Genomic DNA, 16,575 nt, shown 5'->3' with positions numbered 1-16,575 from the left:
CTTTAGTGGGCAGCAATGCAAATAGTTCCCTCCGTGTTAAAACTGCGTACAGTTCGTGTCCCCAAAGGCTTTCAGTATGAAACCAAGTGATACATTAGGTGTTGGTTTGACTTTTTTGAGGCCCTCAGAATTAACAGCTCTGCCCAGATTTTTCCCAGACTGCCCGGAACAAGTCAGAACCAAAACCAGAATTTATGCACGTCTCTGAAGCACGACACAGCACCTCTTCTGTCTTTTTTTGTCCCCGTACGCCTTGTTTTGCAACTTAGAAACGCTTGTTTATTGAAATACTGTCTGGGGAAGAGCCTGGAGTTCTGTTCTTCCTGTAAAAGCCAGATCAAAACCCACAAGAAGATGTTTGTCGTCAGTTTGGGATGACAAGGTGATCTCTCGTTCCCTGTGTGGCTGGAATTGCCTGCGATCTGTTGAGCAACGTGGCCACCTACAGGACACACACATTGATGTCACCGTGTCTGAAAGGCCACTCGCCTGCATTGGCTGTGGAGGGAACTCATCAGCTAGTTTTAGAATTGCTTTTTATGTTACCCGAATAATTTCCTGGAAAACAAACCAACAAAAAGCCAAAACAAACAAAAACCAGGTAGACTGAGGAATTTTGCTAGTGTTCATCCAGTAAATGAGTGAAAAGCTTTTCAGCAAGGTTATGTAGAAATCCTGTGTCTGAGAAGGAAGAGCTAGAAAACCAAATCTGATGGAATTCGGAAAAACATGGATTCAAACCGGAATTGAAACAAATTTAACATTGAGTGGGCCTCATTCACAGTTTTTTCTCCTTATTGCAGAGCAGTTGAGCCCGACCGTTGTAAGCCAAGTTGAAGGTAGGGTTAAGCAGGTGCTTAAAAGCTTTCCTGAAATGTAAGCTTCAGAGTGAAGCTCAGCTTGCAAGTTGAAGATGTTTTGCTTCATGCGTCTGCATCTTCTGACTAGAATAGTAGGATATTTCTTCTGTGTATACACAGGAAGCTTCTGCATGAAGATGTATCAAGAGGATAAGTTACCATTAAAACTACCTGCGTTTCATTTTAACAGATCCTCATCAAAAGTATCAATTTGTAATCTAATTTTTATAAATCTTTACAGGAGCAAGCATGTGTTTGTGGTGGTATAGTAGTTGTTAATACCAACAGAACATTGCATTTTGTTTTGCTAGAATAGTTGGGTTTATTTGTTGGCGGGTTTTTTGTTTGTTTATTGTTGGGTTTATTTGTTTTGGTATTTTCAGTCCTGGCACTGCATCATTTCTTGGTTCGTTTAACACTGTTATAAGTTAATTGATATCTTCAAGGTGCCCCTTGTCAAGTCCAAACCCTTCCATCAGGCTCTGATTTAATAATGCCTGAAGGATTTTTACTGAGGCAGCACCAAATGCCCATTTCTCTCTCTCCAGCGATGCCTCTTGCCAATTCTTTAGAGCAAGCCGTTCAGCTCAACAGGTTGGTTTGGTTTTTTTTTTTTTGCTGGTGATCTTTGCAAGATGGTGATTTCTCCTGTGACCTTCTTTGTGTCCCTCTCATTTTCGAATGCTTTGTAGAGAATAGAATCCATTTAAGTGCTCACAGGTAGCGTTTATATCTGTAGAGACCACAGTACAGAGATCAGCATTCTTTATATTGTCTTTTGCTCATCTCTCTTTCCTTTTTTCTTATGCTCCAATTCAACCTTACCTTGCCCAAGCCTTGAGGGGTGATATAGTTTTGTTTGGAGCAGTTTAGTGTTCGTGCAAAAAGTGTCTTTTCTACAGTAATGTTCTAAACCATGTGTCCGACAGCATGTTCAGTACCTCTGTTTAACTATCCTTAAACTGGACCACAAGAGCCTTAACTAACTGAGGAAGTGAAAATACATCATTATTTCCATCTTTCTAGAAGTTACTGCATAGGGCTGTTACGTTGTCATCATTCAGACATTGGGAAACAAATCCTTGAATATTGTTTTTGCTTTTTAGCCAGCTTGTGCACCAGAACTCCCTACAACACAGCCTAATTCAAAACAGTAAAGACAGATTTAATTAAAACACATCAACATGTTCTGTGAAATTATTTCTCCTTCTGTAATTGAACGGATGAGATGTCAGAAATAATGTAGTTACTGGAATATACCCACACAATAAGAGATCCTTCTTAGGAGGTGCAGCGTATCGATTGCTGATCAATGCAGTCATTAATCAATGCCGTTACAAACATTTACATTTCATGTGGAGAAAAGACTCCCATATTCAACCTGATGGTTTTATTTTTCCAACAGGACTTCCTGATGGAAACATTCATTATGTTTAAGGATCTGATTGGAAAAAATGTCTATGCATCCGACTGGATGGTCATGAATATGATGCAGAGCAGGTAAATATAATAGTTGCTGCTATTTTAAGTCTTGCTGCTGCTTTTGGAGCCTTTCTGGTTCTGAAAGGAGGGGGACTCGCACAAGCAGGCTTGTGAATTACTGGAGTTACATAAGCTTACTTTCTTTTACAGTTTCAGGGTGATTTAATTTAGATTTCAGTAAATTGTAGTGCCTGCACATTTCAGTTAAAGGATCTGGGAATCTTTATTCTCCTGCCCAAAGGCACACGATGGAAACCATGTTGCCCTTCCTCCCGTCACTTATCCGCTGCAGCCTAGATCAGAGAAGCCTTTTTGGTTTCTGTTCTGGGGGAATCACATGGCAAACAAAGCTACAGCTGGACAGAAATGTGGTCTAGGGCTTAGTGTGCTGGCCTGTCAACTAGAACTACCCAGGTTCACCCCTGTCTCTGCTGCGGATTTTGTTTGGCCTTTTGTGAGACAGTCTGTACAACTCAAGTGGCTTTGGTTCGTTATCTGTCTGCTGTGCTAAGTAGCAAAGCGTGGCCAAAACCTGCTGTCCGTGACACGGAGTTTAATGTTCAAACAGATGATATCAACAGAATATTTTTTCAAGATCTACCTTTTCTTTGATGTTTTTTGTCTCTTCCAGGGTTTTCCTCCGGGCGGTGAACCAATTTACCTCTGTACTCAACCGCTTCTTTCTGGACCAAGCAAATTTTGAACTCCAGGTAATAATTTCATCGTTTCTGGATTTTCTTATGGACCCTGTGCTAAAAGGCAGGAAAATCCCACTGTTAACAGATCTGTTGATGTGGAGCATGCTTGTGGAAAACGTCCGTAATCTTTTATAGCAAAGCTGCTGAATGCAAAACAGTTCTGAAGTGCAGAACTGTGGTTAATGCAGCAATAAATTGCAAGCAAATCCTTGTCTTTGCAAGGTCGGGTTGAGCAGTATGTGACTGTGGCTGAGCTGTGCTTGGCTAGTGAAGGATGAAATACTGGATGGGTGTACACACTGTTGTTTCCTGTAGTTGGAAAGTACAAGCTGAAAAGGATGAGAAATGTCAAGTTGCTGTATGCTCCTGGCTTGCCCGCTGTGGCTGAGAAGACAGATTCATCTACCGGCTCGTTAACACTTACCTGGGAGACTGCAGCGTTTGGGGCCGTGTAGCTCGGTTGTGCTGGTCGTTGCTTTTCCTTTGTCTTCTCCTGTTTTAGACTTGTTTCTCTTCCACAGCTCTGGAATAACTATTTCCATTTGGCAGTGGCCTTTCTCACTCACGAATCCCTCCAGCTGGAGACCTTCTCACAAGCCAAACGCAACAAAATTATCAAGAAGTGAGTTTACATTTTAAAAGTTGCCAGGCCTTTTTGCTTTTAAGAAGCTTCACTTGTCCTGTTCCAGACATACCCCATCCAATCTCAGAATGAGATGAAACATGCCATGGAAGTGCTTGATTAATGAGTGACAATAAAGGGAGGGTGGGTGACTAGGACAGATATTAATATCAGGTCTTTACACTGTGGATGTTTAAATCTGGTCGGACAGATCCTGAGCTGTTTGAGCTCAATTGAAGCACCTTGCCAAAATATTCTTTCCACTGTAAGGTCTGTAACAGGAGGCTTGCCATAGTTCCCAAAGCAATACCTTGTGCGATTCCTCAGGAATAATGTAAGGTAGGTAAGCAAGACCTAACAGCCCTGCAACTCGTTAGTCTCCTCTCTTTGTTTTTAGTAGTAGTAGTAGCTTTTAGTAGCTTGGCCAAATTCACAAAGACACCGAACAGCTTTTACTGCTGCATTTAGCTGGAACCAAGTGCCTAAATATCTTCGTAGATCTTGACATAAAATTTTATTAGGGCATATATAGTTAATGCTTGCCATCTTTTTGCTGCAATGAGGGCTTTAAGAAGCCTGGTTCTTGCATTCTCTCAATGTCAGCAGTTAAAGCTTTAGGGAAAAACACTAAATATCACAAAATTCTGGGTAGAATTGTGTGAAGCAGCAGGACTGCAGGTTTATTCTGCTCTCAGGGAGTCCGCAGTCTCCTGCCATAATGGCACAGGGCCATTTTCTTCCCCTGCATTGAGCATTAGCGCTGGGCAGGGTAAGGAAGAAAAAAGATGAGGTGAACATCTAACAAAAGTATTATTGATTAGTATTATTAAGTAAGTAAAGTATTATTGATTAGTAATATTGAGGAATTTCTTAGGGAAGACAGTCTCTGAGACCCTTTGGTATAAATGCCCTGGCTATGCAGGTTTGTGGGTGCTGGTTTTTTTAAGGAGAAGGTTAATAGATTTTGTGGCTTTGCCTTTAAATTTCTTCAGCAGCTTTGCAAATGTAATTTTAGTGCATAGGACTTCTTCATCTTTTTCTTTCTAATGCTCTTTTCTAGGTATGGGGACATGAGGAAGGAAATCGGCTTCAAAATAAGAGATATGTGGTATAACCTGGGTGAGTTCCAGCTAAAGAATTATCTTTATTCAAGCTCTGAACTGGGTTTCGGATCCTTTGTTTCTTTATAAAAGCTGCTCATGATTAATGTGGGGAAATACACTTAAGATTCATCTGTTTGAGAGCACAAAATCTCTTTTCTTTTTTCTGTGAATAGCTCGTAAAAGCTGATCTTTTCTCATATCAGCTGCTGAGCTAATTTCTTAGATTCCTTATAAAGGATGTTCTGCCATGTGAATGACAAGAGTAGAATTTTTCAGAGAGCCTTTGCGATTTGAAACATTGCATGCAATTCGGTTCAGTTATTTTCTTGGACTATTTCTGAATTTTGGAGCCGTAACACGTTGACTCTAAGTAGCCATTATCCATGTAAAATATGCATTCTAGTCAGAATGTGATTTATGGTCTTTATATGAATAATGTGCTTAAACATTTGGGTATCTAAATCCTGCCATTTGGGTGTGTCTGACTTTGATTTTCTTGCAGGTCCCCACAAAATAAAATTCATTCCAGCAATGGTAGGCCCGATCCTAGAGGTAACGCTGGTCCCAGAGCCGGAGCTACGCAAAGCAACCATCCCCATCTTCTTCGATATGATGCAGTGCGAGTTTAACTTCAGCGGGAACAGAAACTTCCATATGGTGAGGGAGCCTGAGATCTTCAGCGCAGATGTTCTGCAGTGTGCACTGGGCAAGGAGGAGAAAAGAACATTTAGACAAAACCAAAACAAATTTTAAAAAAAACTCACACAAAACAAGTGTTTTGCCAAGAACTTTGGGACGTTATCATTAAGTGGTTTGTAGGAGTCAGGACTCTGCAGTTCTGTCCCTGACTGTACCTTTGCATAACACTGATAATTAACGAATTCCTCTGTTTTCATACCTTTCTGCACTTGCAGATGTGTGAATACGCACATCTAAATTGTGAAGCCATTTGGAGACCCTAAGAAAGTACTCTAAAAAGTAATGTCTATTTACATTTATAGTAACAATATAAATTCCCCCAAGACAGATCTCTGGCTGTAAATGTAAATTATATAAAGAAAATTACTGGACAGTCAAGTGTTAGCACTGTGTAGTTGCTTACATGCTGACTAATCCCTCTTTAACTGCTTGCACATAACAGGGCGTATCTTCATGGCCAGACAGATAATCACACAGCTCTTGCATTATAAATACCTTTAATTAGTAGTCACAAGTGTTAATGATGGCCAGAGAGTTGTGACTTGCCCTTAACTGATGATAGTAGTTCGCTTTCCTTAGGGTGAGTATGAGTGTTATCATCTGTAAGCCAGCTGCTGGAATGCTTCGTCCTGGCAAAACTGAGCAGCTCATGGATGGGGGAGAAGGGGAAGAATTACCCCAGAGCAGGACTTTCCAGTGACTCTAGGACGAGAGGGAGGGCTTGGATTTTTTTTGCTCCAGTGTCCTCATCTTGGCTTCTTATCATTTTTATTCTGCTTCAAAAATGAAAGCGTCCTCTAGCTTGGCTTGTAAAACCAGTATCTGATGGCGAGGCAGTTAAAAAAAAAAATAGCCACAAGTATTACTGATGTTCAGACCACACTCTTGAGAGTTGCTGTCTATTTAATTGTGGGTTTTTGCCTTTTCAGTTTGAAAACGAGTTGATAACCAAACTGGACCAGGAAGTGGAGGGTGGCCGAGGGGACGAACAGTACAAGATTTTGCTGGAGAAACTGTGAGTTTTATAACAAACGTCGACTCTTCTTTGCAGCTTAGTTGGTCATTTTTCTAACGCAAAGAAACCCTAGTTCACTGCTACAGTGAACAGAGAGACAGTGAAACATATTTGACTGTTTGAGTGGCCGTTTGGGTGATTTACACTGAAGTTTCACCACCACCGCTCAGAACCGTAACTGAGTGTTCCCTTCCGTCCCTCCGGGTGTACCTGCAGCCTCCTGGAGCACTGTCGCAAGCACAAATACCTGTCCGCGCCTGGGGAAGTGTTCGCTTGGCTGGTCAGCAGCCTGCTGGAGAACCTGCTGGACTACAGGACGATCATGCACGACGAGAGCAAGGAGAACCGCATGAGCTGCACTGTCAACGTGCTGGTACGGGGAAGGCTGGGTTTGGATACGGGTGCTTCTTTACCGGCCTGGCTTTTGTGGATTCTGAAGGATTTTCAATAATTCTTTATGCCGTTTCTGGTTCATCATGGGCCTGAATCAGGCTACCAGCTATAAAACAAAGATGGACAGTCTCAAATCAAGTGATGTAGCTGGTCCTTTTCTACCTGGTAATCTGAGGCCCTGAAATACAAGCAGGAAGGATGGCTAGCTGATCGTTTGGGAAATGTGGGCTTATTTCCCTGTTCTGCTGCAAAGAGCTTGTGTAACTTCGGACAGTCACTTTCTCTCTTTGATTTACCCCTTTTCTAGAGGTGATAGTAGCCCCACCTTGGGTTAAAGGGATGGTTGCAGGGATATATTCACCTACGCAGGCAAAATGTCACCAAAGAACTTTGTAATGTCTAAAACTGATGCTTAAGTTACTTGTCTAGAGATGATGATGCAAATCCCTAGCACAGTCATGAAAGTGTGACTTTTTTCTATTCTTGGCAGAATTTTTATAAGGAGAAGAAAAGAGAGGACATTTATATCAGGTAGGCTGTTTCCCTCCACAAAGCTGTGCAGAAGCCTTTGTTTCTCTTGGTGTTGTGTACACAGGAGTCCTTCACATCAAGTAACAATTGCTTATGGTTTATTTAGGTATCTTTATAAACTCCGAGACCTGCACACAGACTGTGAGAACTTCACAGAGGCAGCGTACACTCTCCTCCTCCATGCAGAGCTGCTCCAGGTATTACACTAAAGCAAATTTTAGTTTCCACTGTCAGGGTGTGCATTTTAAATGAAGTGCAAACAGCTCAGAAATTAACTTTTTTTTTTTTTTTTTTACTGTGGCTTTGCATTACTTAAGTTGTAGTGGTCATTAAGGAGCTTCACAATTTTGCAAATTGCACAGCAGCTAAATGGATGAAAGCAAAAATGTTATTAGCCTCAATTTGTTACATACTCTTGGTGAAAAAAGTGCTATAGTGAGCTGGGAGAAATTGTCCATGGTCAGGGCCATAGTACATTTTTTTCCACTTCTGTGTGAAGAGTGTAAAATATATTAGCCTAAGCCGTCTTAATCTGGATTTAAATCAACCTCTTCATGTCTTCCACAGATTAATAAAACATACACATGCAGTTAGTGTCTCAGCATAAGATCTTAAGCCAACATCACACCAGTTTTGCATATATAATTAAGCTTGTATTAACATTTTAAAGTGATTTTTAAATATGACTAAAAAAAATTGTTACAAGTTCAGATGACTTCTTAAAATGATTTAAAATGAACTTTTAACGTAGAAAAAAATTTGCACCTAACCAAAGCTTTCTGGCTGCTTATGTGTGTAGTGGAAGAGCATAATGGGATGTTCTTCTGAGCAGCTGACTGGGGTGGTTTAAGAAGTTCCTGCCTGCTGGCTACTTGTGATTCTGAGCGTACTGCTGAGCTGCAGTGTTTCTGTGCATTCCTGCTTTACATTAGCCAGCCAGCTCAGCTTATATCGCTGCAAACCTTCCTTGCTCTCCCTTTGCGTTGGAGATGGATTTGTCTGGAATGCATCCTGCAGAAGGCGAGTCTGTCTGCTGTAAGGATGTGTTCATCTGAGAATGTTCCAGTTCTTTCAGCTTTGCCTCTTTTTTCCCTCTGTACTAGTGGTCAGAGAAGCCGTGTGTCCCTCACCTGCTGCAGAGAGACAGCTACTACGTCTACTCACAACAGGAGCTCAAGGAAAAGCTCTACCAAGAAATTATCTCCTTCTTTGACAGGGGCAAAGTGAGTGTCTCTGCAGTGTTCTTACAGCTCGCTGGTGAATTCTTGGCTTGGAGAATGTAGCTGGCAGAAGTTGGTTTTAAGGAGAAAAGCAGACGTGATTCCGTAACAGGCCTTTGATGCTTAGGCCTGGCTTTCTAATGAAGAGCACAGTGCTGGCATGGGCAGGGCATGTACGCGTCCTGGCGATATCTGAATCCTTCTATTTCCTTGTTAGTCAAAGAGCATCTGAAAAAAAATTAGCCCTGTTCAAGAATAACGTGTAGATGAGAAAACTATAGGTGTTTTCCTTTTTTTTCCGGGTAATGGCTTTTGTCAGGTTTTTGCGTTGCGGTAAGTACATCTTGTCTGGCTGATGCTGAGCTTGTGTTGGTCGGTTCTACCAGGACTGAGACAAACCCAAGGATGATGGAGGGGATGAGGTGTTGGTGTAGGATGAGCCCACCTGGGCTTCTCTCATTTGCTGTTCAGACATGTCCTTCCACCTCTTTGTGCCTCAGTTTTTCCCTATCAGGAGTAACAATAGAAACCTCGCTTTGTAAATCGCTTTCAGATTTACGAATCAAAGGAGCTGTGTGACTGTAATAATTATTGCAAAAAATGTACAGCGTGGAGTCTAAGGGAAAGTTGGCAGTGCATTAAAGTGCTGCCTGAATGAAAATCAGCTGAAGTTTTTGTTTACCTATCTGTGGTAATGAATGCTTTTAACTGAGTCTTTTATTTTGCTTCTGCTCTTCTGCCCCCACCTGCCTCCCTTCGCCCTCCATGGAGATGTGGGAAAAAGCCATTCAACTGAGCAAAGAGTTGGCTGACATGTACGAAAACAAGGTCTTTGATTATGAGGGACTTGGTAATCTCCTGGTAAGATTCTTTTTCTCCATTTTTCAGCAGGCTGCTGACTGCTTAAATTAATATTGTTGCGCAAGATAAGCCCAAAATACATTTATGTTAAATGCAAACAAACCAACATAACCCCCATGGTTTTGTAAAGCTTAATATTAGAAGAATGTTTTTGTATTTTTTTTAAGTGTGTGATTTTGACCTCGTAATTAGCACAACAGTATTGTGTGCAAATGTTTAGGATTCTTAGTGTTGATCCAATAAGGTAACATTTGTATGGTGTATTTTTGGGCTCCATAAATCCCATCACCTTGTTATTTCTGTGATTAAACAACTATGTATGAACACAGAACTATAGAATCATCTTGGTTCTGAATTATGTTTTTAGTGGTTAAAGATGTAACCAGATGGTCTTTATGTTCTTTTGTATGAGAATCATCTGCCCAGCTTTATTTCTGCCAGTTCTCTGACATTTGTCACCATTTGTGTCTGCTCAGTTTCAGAACATATTTGTTTTTAATTTGTGTTGCAATAGTTAAGGATTTCAAGTATCCTCCTGGAATCCTGAAAAACATGGCATTGTTCTCATGTCTGCAGACCAGGAAATGAAGTTGATTCTGGCCCAGACAAACCAAATATTTAACCAAGTAAATGGATAAGTATGAGATACTGTATTAAAAAAAAAATCGTAAAAAGTATTCTGTAGGGAAGAACTAATAGATCAGGAACTGTCACTGTAAATGTGAGCTACAGCCTGGCAGTGTCTTTGAATACTCCAAAGAGAAAATGCTGGTGACTTTTTCTTTTTCAGAAAAAACGAGCTACTTTTTATGAGAATATTATGAAGGCAATGAGACCTCAACCAGAATACTTTGCTGTTGGGTACTACGGTCAGGGTTTCCCCTCTTTCCTCCGGGTAAGAATTCTTCAGCACTCAAGTTTGGGACTGGTGGGTACCCTAAAAGTAACAACTTTTGCAGAGCTTCCAAGAAAATCCAGATGCCAAACTCCTTTTCCTTTGAATGACACTGAGAAATCTAAATCCCTTAAGTATTTCAGAGCATTTCAGCATATAAAAAGAGACAAGAGAACAGATTTTTTTGTTACCAGCTTTAATCAAGTTAGCGTGTTGCGATAGGGTTTCTTAGATGATTGTGTTCTTGTATGGACTTAAACAGAATCAACCTTTTGTATTTGTGCCCTATACGCTTCCTGAGAAATGCGATTGCTGTTAGAAAATTCTTTGCTTGTAAAGAATTTACCCCGTTGCTTTTTAATCTGAATCAACCTAATTTTCAGGACATGGATCGTTTCAATGCTCAAGAACACTAGTGAGATCCTGTCCCACGCAGAATTAAAATGCAAAGTTGCTTCCTGTTTGGAAGCATTGCTGGATCTGTGCTAGCTGAACACAAGAACCCAGCCAAAGTGAGTCAGATGGGCAGGGTGCAGAACACCGGAAAATATTCCCAACTCTTATTTAAAATTAAGGAACACTTGCATTTTCAGACTGGAATTGTTTGAAGTCGCTGGCCTTAAATGGAAGCCAAGCTTAATAAAAAAGAAGAATTTTAACTTAGGACTGGGGAACTGGATGGCATCGAAGGCTTTAGCTCCAGGTGGTGGTTTTGAATCCATCCCTTCCAGAAACCACCTCTGCTCTGTGGCCACTTTGGAAAAATAATTGGCCATGGTCATCTATTAAGTCTGTGGTACAAAACTGCCATAGCTGACCACTTACTAATGGTAGCTGAAGAGAGTCAGGAGCGGATTGGAGGTAAAACTCGTGTCTTTGTGCATGGAGAGATCCCTCAGTTAACTCAGACCATAAGGGGTCTGGCAAGGAGCTTGTGGTTCTGTGCGTGAAAGAACTTTTTGGGATGCTTGTTCTCTTAAAATCAGTCCCCTGACTGATATTTTGTGTGTTGAATGTGCGAGTTCTGAGAGTGCTAGAAAGCACGAACACGTTCAATAACGCTTGTATGCGGAGCAGTGAATTTTCTAGACAAACGCGAGGATGCCGTTGCAGGGCCTTGCTTCTGAGGGCTGCTGTGTTGTCACGCCAGCCTGTGTTTCTTCTTTGTTTAGTGTTAATTCTCTTTTTCTTCTGCTACCCACAGAATAAAATTTTTATCTACCGTGGCAAGGAGTATGAACGAAGGGAGGACTTCAACCTGAAGCTGTTGACCCAGTTTCCTAGTGCTGAGAAGATGACCAGCACTGCCCCTCCAGGAGAGGAGATCAAGGCTTCTCCTAAACAGTGTATCTTTTGGTTCTAAGACATTTGGGCACATTTGAGATCTGCCTCTTTCCTAGAATAACAGAACTGGTAAACAACAATAATAAACAAGGAACATACTGCTCCAGGGGGGACTTTGAAGGCATGAAAATAAGGCCGTCCAGGATTGAAATAGTGAATGTCAACGTCTTGAAAAAGAGAGACAGGTTGATGTTGTCAGAGTTAAAGGAGTTGCTGTTGGGATGTAACCTGAACAGATTGCAGGGCAGGATTTCTTGTGCGTTCTTCTCAAGCAGGTGGTGCTGACTGCTGTAGTGTATGTGTGATCCGGTTTGGTATTTCTAGGTGGAAGAGTAAAATACAGGCAGTGAAAGCGGGATATAAAGCAAGTGGAAGTGTGCTCTTTTCTTGCTTCCAGCTAACTAGCATTTATGAACTGGCTGGGTATTTTTTTTCCCCCCTAGAAGTCACTTTTTACAAAGTGTTAAGTGATTATTTAGGTTGATTAAATGTGTTTCTTGAACTTCTTTTTTAATTTTTTCTTTATGCGGTGGAACTCCAGACCCTGACACAGCACACCGCTAAGCTTCAGGTCCTCTTTCTCTTAATTGCGAGCCTGACCAACTGCAACCTAGTGAAGATGCTTCAGATTCTCGTTTGTGACTTCCAGTCGATAGCAGGTGTGCTCCTGGAAGATGTACATCAGTAAAAAACACATTACTCTGGGCTTCTGGCCTGTGTTATACAGGCCAAACTAGAGAATCTGATGGTCCGTTTTGGCCTTAAAAGTCTGTGTACAAAGGCACAACTCAAGCAGTGAAACCAGATGCTTCCCTTGCAATAATCCTGCCAAGCACTAAATCCACATAGGAAATTAAAATTCATTCAAGACCAAACTTGGTATCAAAAAATGCCTCTTCTATTGCTGCTTTGTTTCAGCTACTTCCTTTGCATCTGTTTGTGTTTGTTCTAACGTTTTTGGCTCAAGATGAACCTGAACTGCAGAATTTGGATCCAGATCTGAACTCTTCCAAGAGTTTGGGGGTGTTTGGTTCCGGGTCTTTGGCATAGCCCCATTATAAAGGGGAGCAGCTGCATTGCTTGGATTTGGTACAGGTTCTTCTCAGACTCTTACAAACACCTTCGGAAAAGATGAGTTTGAGTGCCCAGATCACTGCTGTATTAGGCAGGGTTGATGATTCCATAGTTTGTTTCAATTTCATGCTTTTTTAACCTCCGTTGTCTCAGGGTTTGGTTTTGTTTGTATTTTTTACTTAGAATCCGTTTCCTCGCTCTTTTATGATAAAATGCCTTGTTCTTCCTTTGTTTATTTTTCTTAATAGCGTACTGGAGGTATTAATTGAGCTGCACGCCGTCTCGGGGATGCCTGCACCATTAAACAGGCTCATCTTCCCCCAGTTCTGAACTAGAAGCTGTGCAGCGTGCTTAGCGTGGCATGAAGCCCAAGCTAATAAGCTCTCCTGAGAGAAAGAATATATTAGCTTGGGCTCAGTGCTTGATCTACTGCGGGTATGCGGTTTTGGGCTCAGATTTGGCTGGTGTCCAGTTGGCTCTTCAGCACGGGCAGGACGACCTTGGGTTTGCTTTCAAAATACTGTTAGAACTACCCTCGGTGAAATACAGGATGTAAGGGGCTACCCTACCCACCAGTAAAACGTTCCCTCTTCAGAGTGCCATTGGCAGGTGATTCACAGAAATAATCTATAAACGTAGATCAGATTGTTTATGCTTTACTTTTCCGTACAGGTTTTTTCTCCTGTAAAGCCTCCAGTACAGTCCTTAAAACAGAACCCTGGAGGAACAGCAGAGCGGGTTTGGGGATACTATTACACTTAAAAAAAAAAAATTCTATCATGGTTCACAGGTGCAAAAGCTGAAGATGAAGTAGATATTCACTGATTAAAACCAGCCTACTTCAGTTAGCTTTACTGATCTAAAAACTGGGAGGAAGGGGCAGCTTCACTGTTCTGGAAGAATCTGACCAATAAGTGGGGGGGAGAGAGAAGACACAGGTGCATCTGCTACAAAACCTAGTGCAGAATCTTGTTTTCCTGGCCCCAAAGCAGGAATCGGTAGCACCCAGGCTTCCCAAGCATTTCACCAGGGAGTTTCAGTAGTTGGAAGTATTTATACAGACCTTAACTTTTTGGGTTTTTAGCTCATGAGTAGCATACAAACTACAAGAACCAACATAATGCCTGTGATTGTTGACAAACTCCTAAGTATTTTTCTTCAAACATGATGAGCATGGGGGATTTTTGAGAAGTCTGGTGAAAACAAGAAGGGTATTTCTCTCCCTCTTCTGTTTTCTCAAAAGGATCCATAGTTTTTCATCCTTAACTGTAGCTGCTCAGATGTGCAGTGCTTTATTGTGAAGCCTGTGATGAACCTGCCACCTAATTATAAAGATAAACCTGTTCCTGAACAGATCTTAAAGTAATTGCTTTTCCTTTTCCCTCAACATTTCCTCTGTATTTTTCTCATCTAGCCTGGGCACAAGGTGCAGTGCCTTTCTGTTTCGTGTGAATTTGTTTCACAGCCCGGTTTAAACTTGGTTATTTTAAGAGGAAACAAAAGAACATTTACATAAGGAGGATGAGACATGAGAAAACTCACCATTTTCTCTGCTTCTTTCTAGCTACTACAGAGCAAACGAGGTGCAGCAGTTCACACACTCCCGACCGGTCAGGAAAGGAGAAAAAGATCCAGACAACGAGTTTGCTGTGAGTCCTTTGCTGTTGATGCCAGATGGCTGTGCTGTGACAAAATGGTTCTGTGCATTTATTTATTTTGTTGGTGGCATTTTGAGCAACGCCGTCACACTTTTTTTTCCTTTACTTGTTGCGATGGAATTTTTCTGTTAAAATATAGGATAACATTTAAATAGTAGAGGTGGTGTTTGTTGCCAAAAACACTGGGTTCCATCCCAGTTAGTGAAGGTGAAGTTCACTGTGTAAGTCGTGCCAGCTCGTGCTGGAAACGGGGTTCCATGCTGGAAACGGGGTTCCGTGCTGGAAACGGGGTTCCGTGCTGTACCACAGATGAGAACTGAATTGCAAGACCAGTATTTTCTTTACATCTTGGAATGTTTTCCTTCTCTAACTAGAATATGTGGATAGAAAGGACAACCTACACGACAGCCTATTCATTTCCAGGCATCCTCAAGTGGTTCGAAGTCAAACAGATCACAACGGTGAGTTCGGCATGTGGGCTGAGTCTCATCCCCTCCAATCTTTTGTGGAGTCAAGACTCTTGCACCATGTAGAAAATCCTTCCACTGTTAGATGTTCCAAACCAGTAACCTCTGCTTCGGATAAAAGCAAATGTATCTTCTTTGATGTGCTCGTATTCTCACATGCCGTTGTGCAGACAGCTCTACGCAAGGCAGCGAAGTTCTGCATCGACTGTATGATGCTTTGGAGGGTGGTTACTTCTGTAACATACTCCACAGTCAGCAGCCAAGTCCCAAATTGCTGTTCCTTCAGGTTAAGGTGTGAGATCATTCCTGATTTCATCTCTGAATGGCAAGATAGTTAGCACGGGGTCCCAAATCCTTTGCTGGAAACCATTGGGCTGCCATTCATACCCGAGGAGTTATAATACTTCATATTCAGTGGAGGTGAGTGAGGGTTTATTCTGTTTCTTCTTGCCATCCAGGAAGAGATCAGCCCCTTGGAAAACGCCATCGAAACGATGGAGCTAACCAACGAGAAAATCAGCAACATCGTCCAGCAGCACGGCTGGGACCGGAGCCTTCCCGTCCATCCTCTCTCTATGCTCCTGAATGGGATTGTGGACCCAGCGGTCATGGGGGGATACACCAACTACGAAAAGGTCTTTTCACATTTCTCTGTAGCTCAGTGTGTTGACCGCTGCGATATCCAAGACCTGGATTGAAAAATGAGAGACTGAAGTTCAGTTTTCAGCTGTTCCTCCTTCCGTAGCTGTATCTGTTCAGAACTCAGAGGAGAAAAGAACAGAGATGAGAGATTTCCACTAGGCTGGAAGGTGTTTTAGTGTTCAGTTTTAGTGCTGTACGTTGCCACAGCGATGAGTGATGCGGCTCTTTGGGGCCTCATTTACAGCAGCGATAATAACATGATCCTGCCTCATGAGGGCATTGAGGTGCTTGGTCAGGCCAGTGAATGGTGCAAGTAACGAAGAAAAGCAAAAGATCTAATATTTTACCCATTGTATTAATAGAGAATGGTAAGGAAATGAGGATTTCTCTCCAGCAGATAATCTGTCTTTGAAGTCTTGCAGCAAAGAGCGTGTATTTCAGGAAAAAAGCAGGGTTTCCTATCCGGGTTTATTCAGTTGACTTCAGCTGAACGGTGTACGTTCTTTTTTGTGATGTTTAGCTTGAGCTGTTTATTCCCAGTATCCAATCATGGTATTCCCCACACAAAATATATTGCTCATTTCCATAAACTGAATGGATGGTGTTAAAACACATTTAATTCTTCTCAGATGTGTTCCAGTCACGTGCAATGAAGTGCAGAAGTTAAATGGGAGAGGGTCTGATTTATCTGGGGTCTAACTCTGCTGATTCCAGAGGAGTCGCATGCTTTGCCAGGGCTGAATTTGGCCCTAAATCCTCCCATTTTATGAATTAAGGTTGACATAAAGTTTAGAATTACGAAAGTGGGAAAGCAGTTAAAACTAGGAAACACAAAGTGTCTGTGACCACATCTGGAAGTACTCATTTCTGGTTCATATTTTCCTATTTCAACTGAAGATCGGTACAGAACATTTGGCTTTTGTGGGCGGCTAAAATCTTGAGTTTTAATTGTTTCATTGTAGCCAAAAGCCAAAGTCTGTGTTTTTAACATGCGCTTTCTTCTTGCAATAA

At 41.7% G+C, this 16,575-nt stretch overlaps 1 protein-coding gene across 1 annotated transcript in view; it reads left to right on the top strand.

Annotated features, from left to right (window-relative positions):
• Window positions 1–16,575, top strand: part of DOCK5 (dedicator of cytokinesis 5) — a 68,206-nt gene that overhangs the window by 41,957 nt on the left and 9,674 nt on the right. The window contains exons 29-45 of the mRNA XM_065651815.1: window positions 2,266–2,360; window positions 2,974–3,052; window positions 3,562–3,662; window positions 4,723–4,781; window positions 5,268–5,422; window positions 6,394–6,479; window positions 6,696–6,852; window positions 7,363–7,403; window positions 7,510–7,600; window positions 8,507–8,626; window positions 9,395–9,484; window positions 10,275–10,379; window positions 11,584–11,725; window positions 14,078–14,159; window positions 14,362–14,446; window positions 14,830–14,916; window positions 15,381–15,557. Of these exons, the coding sequence (XP_065507887.1) occupies window positions 2,266–2,360; window positions 2,974–3,052; window positions 3,562–3,662; window positions 4,723–4,781; window positions 5,268–5,422; window positions 6,394–6,479; window positions 6,696–6,852; window positions 7,363–7,403; window positions 7,510–7,600; window positions 8,507–8,626; window positions 9,395–9,484; window positions 10,275–10,379; window positions 11,584–11,725; window positions 14,078–14,159; window positions 14,362–14,446; window positions 14,830–14,916; window positions 15,381–15,557 (1,752 nt within the window). The remainder of the gene's footprint in view (window positions 1–2,265; window positions 2,361–2,973; window positions 3,053–3,561; window positions 3,663–4,722; window positions 4,782–5,267; window positions 5,423–6,393; window positions 6,480–6,695; window positions 6,853–7,362; window positions 7,404–7,509; window positions 7,601–8,506; window positions 8,627–9,394; window positions 9,485–10,274; window positions 10,380–11,583; window positions 11,726–14,077; window positions 14,160–14,361; window positions 14,447–14,829; window positions 14,917–15,380; window positions 15,558–16,575) is intronic.

The sequence above is a fragment of the Caloenas nicobarica genome, chromosome 25, assembly GCF_036013445.1.
Source record: "Caloenas nicobarica isolate bCalNic1 chromosome 25, bCalNic1.hap1, whole genome shotgun sequence".
NCBI classification, from domain to species: Eukaryota; Metazoa; Chordata; class Aves; order Columbiformes; family Columbidae; genus Caloenas; species Caloenas nicobarica.
Note: the sequence above shows the minus strand (reverse complement) of the source record. Positions and strands in the feature narration are given on the sequence as shown.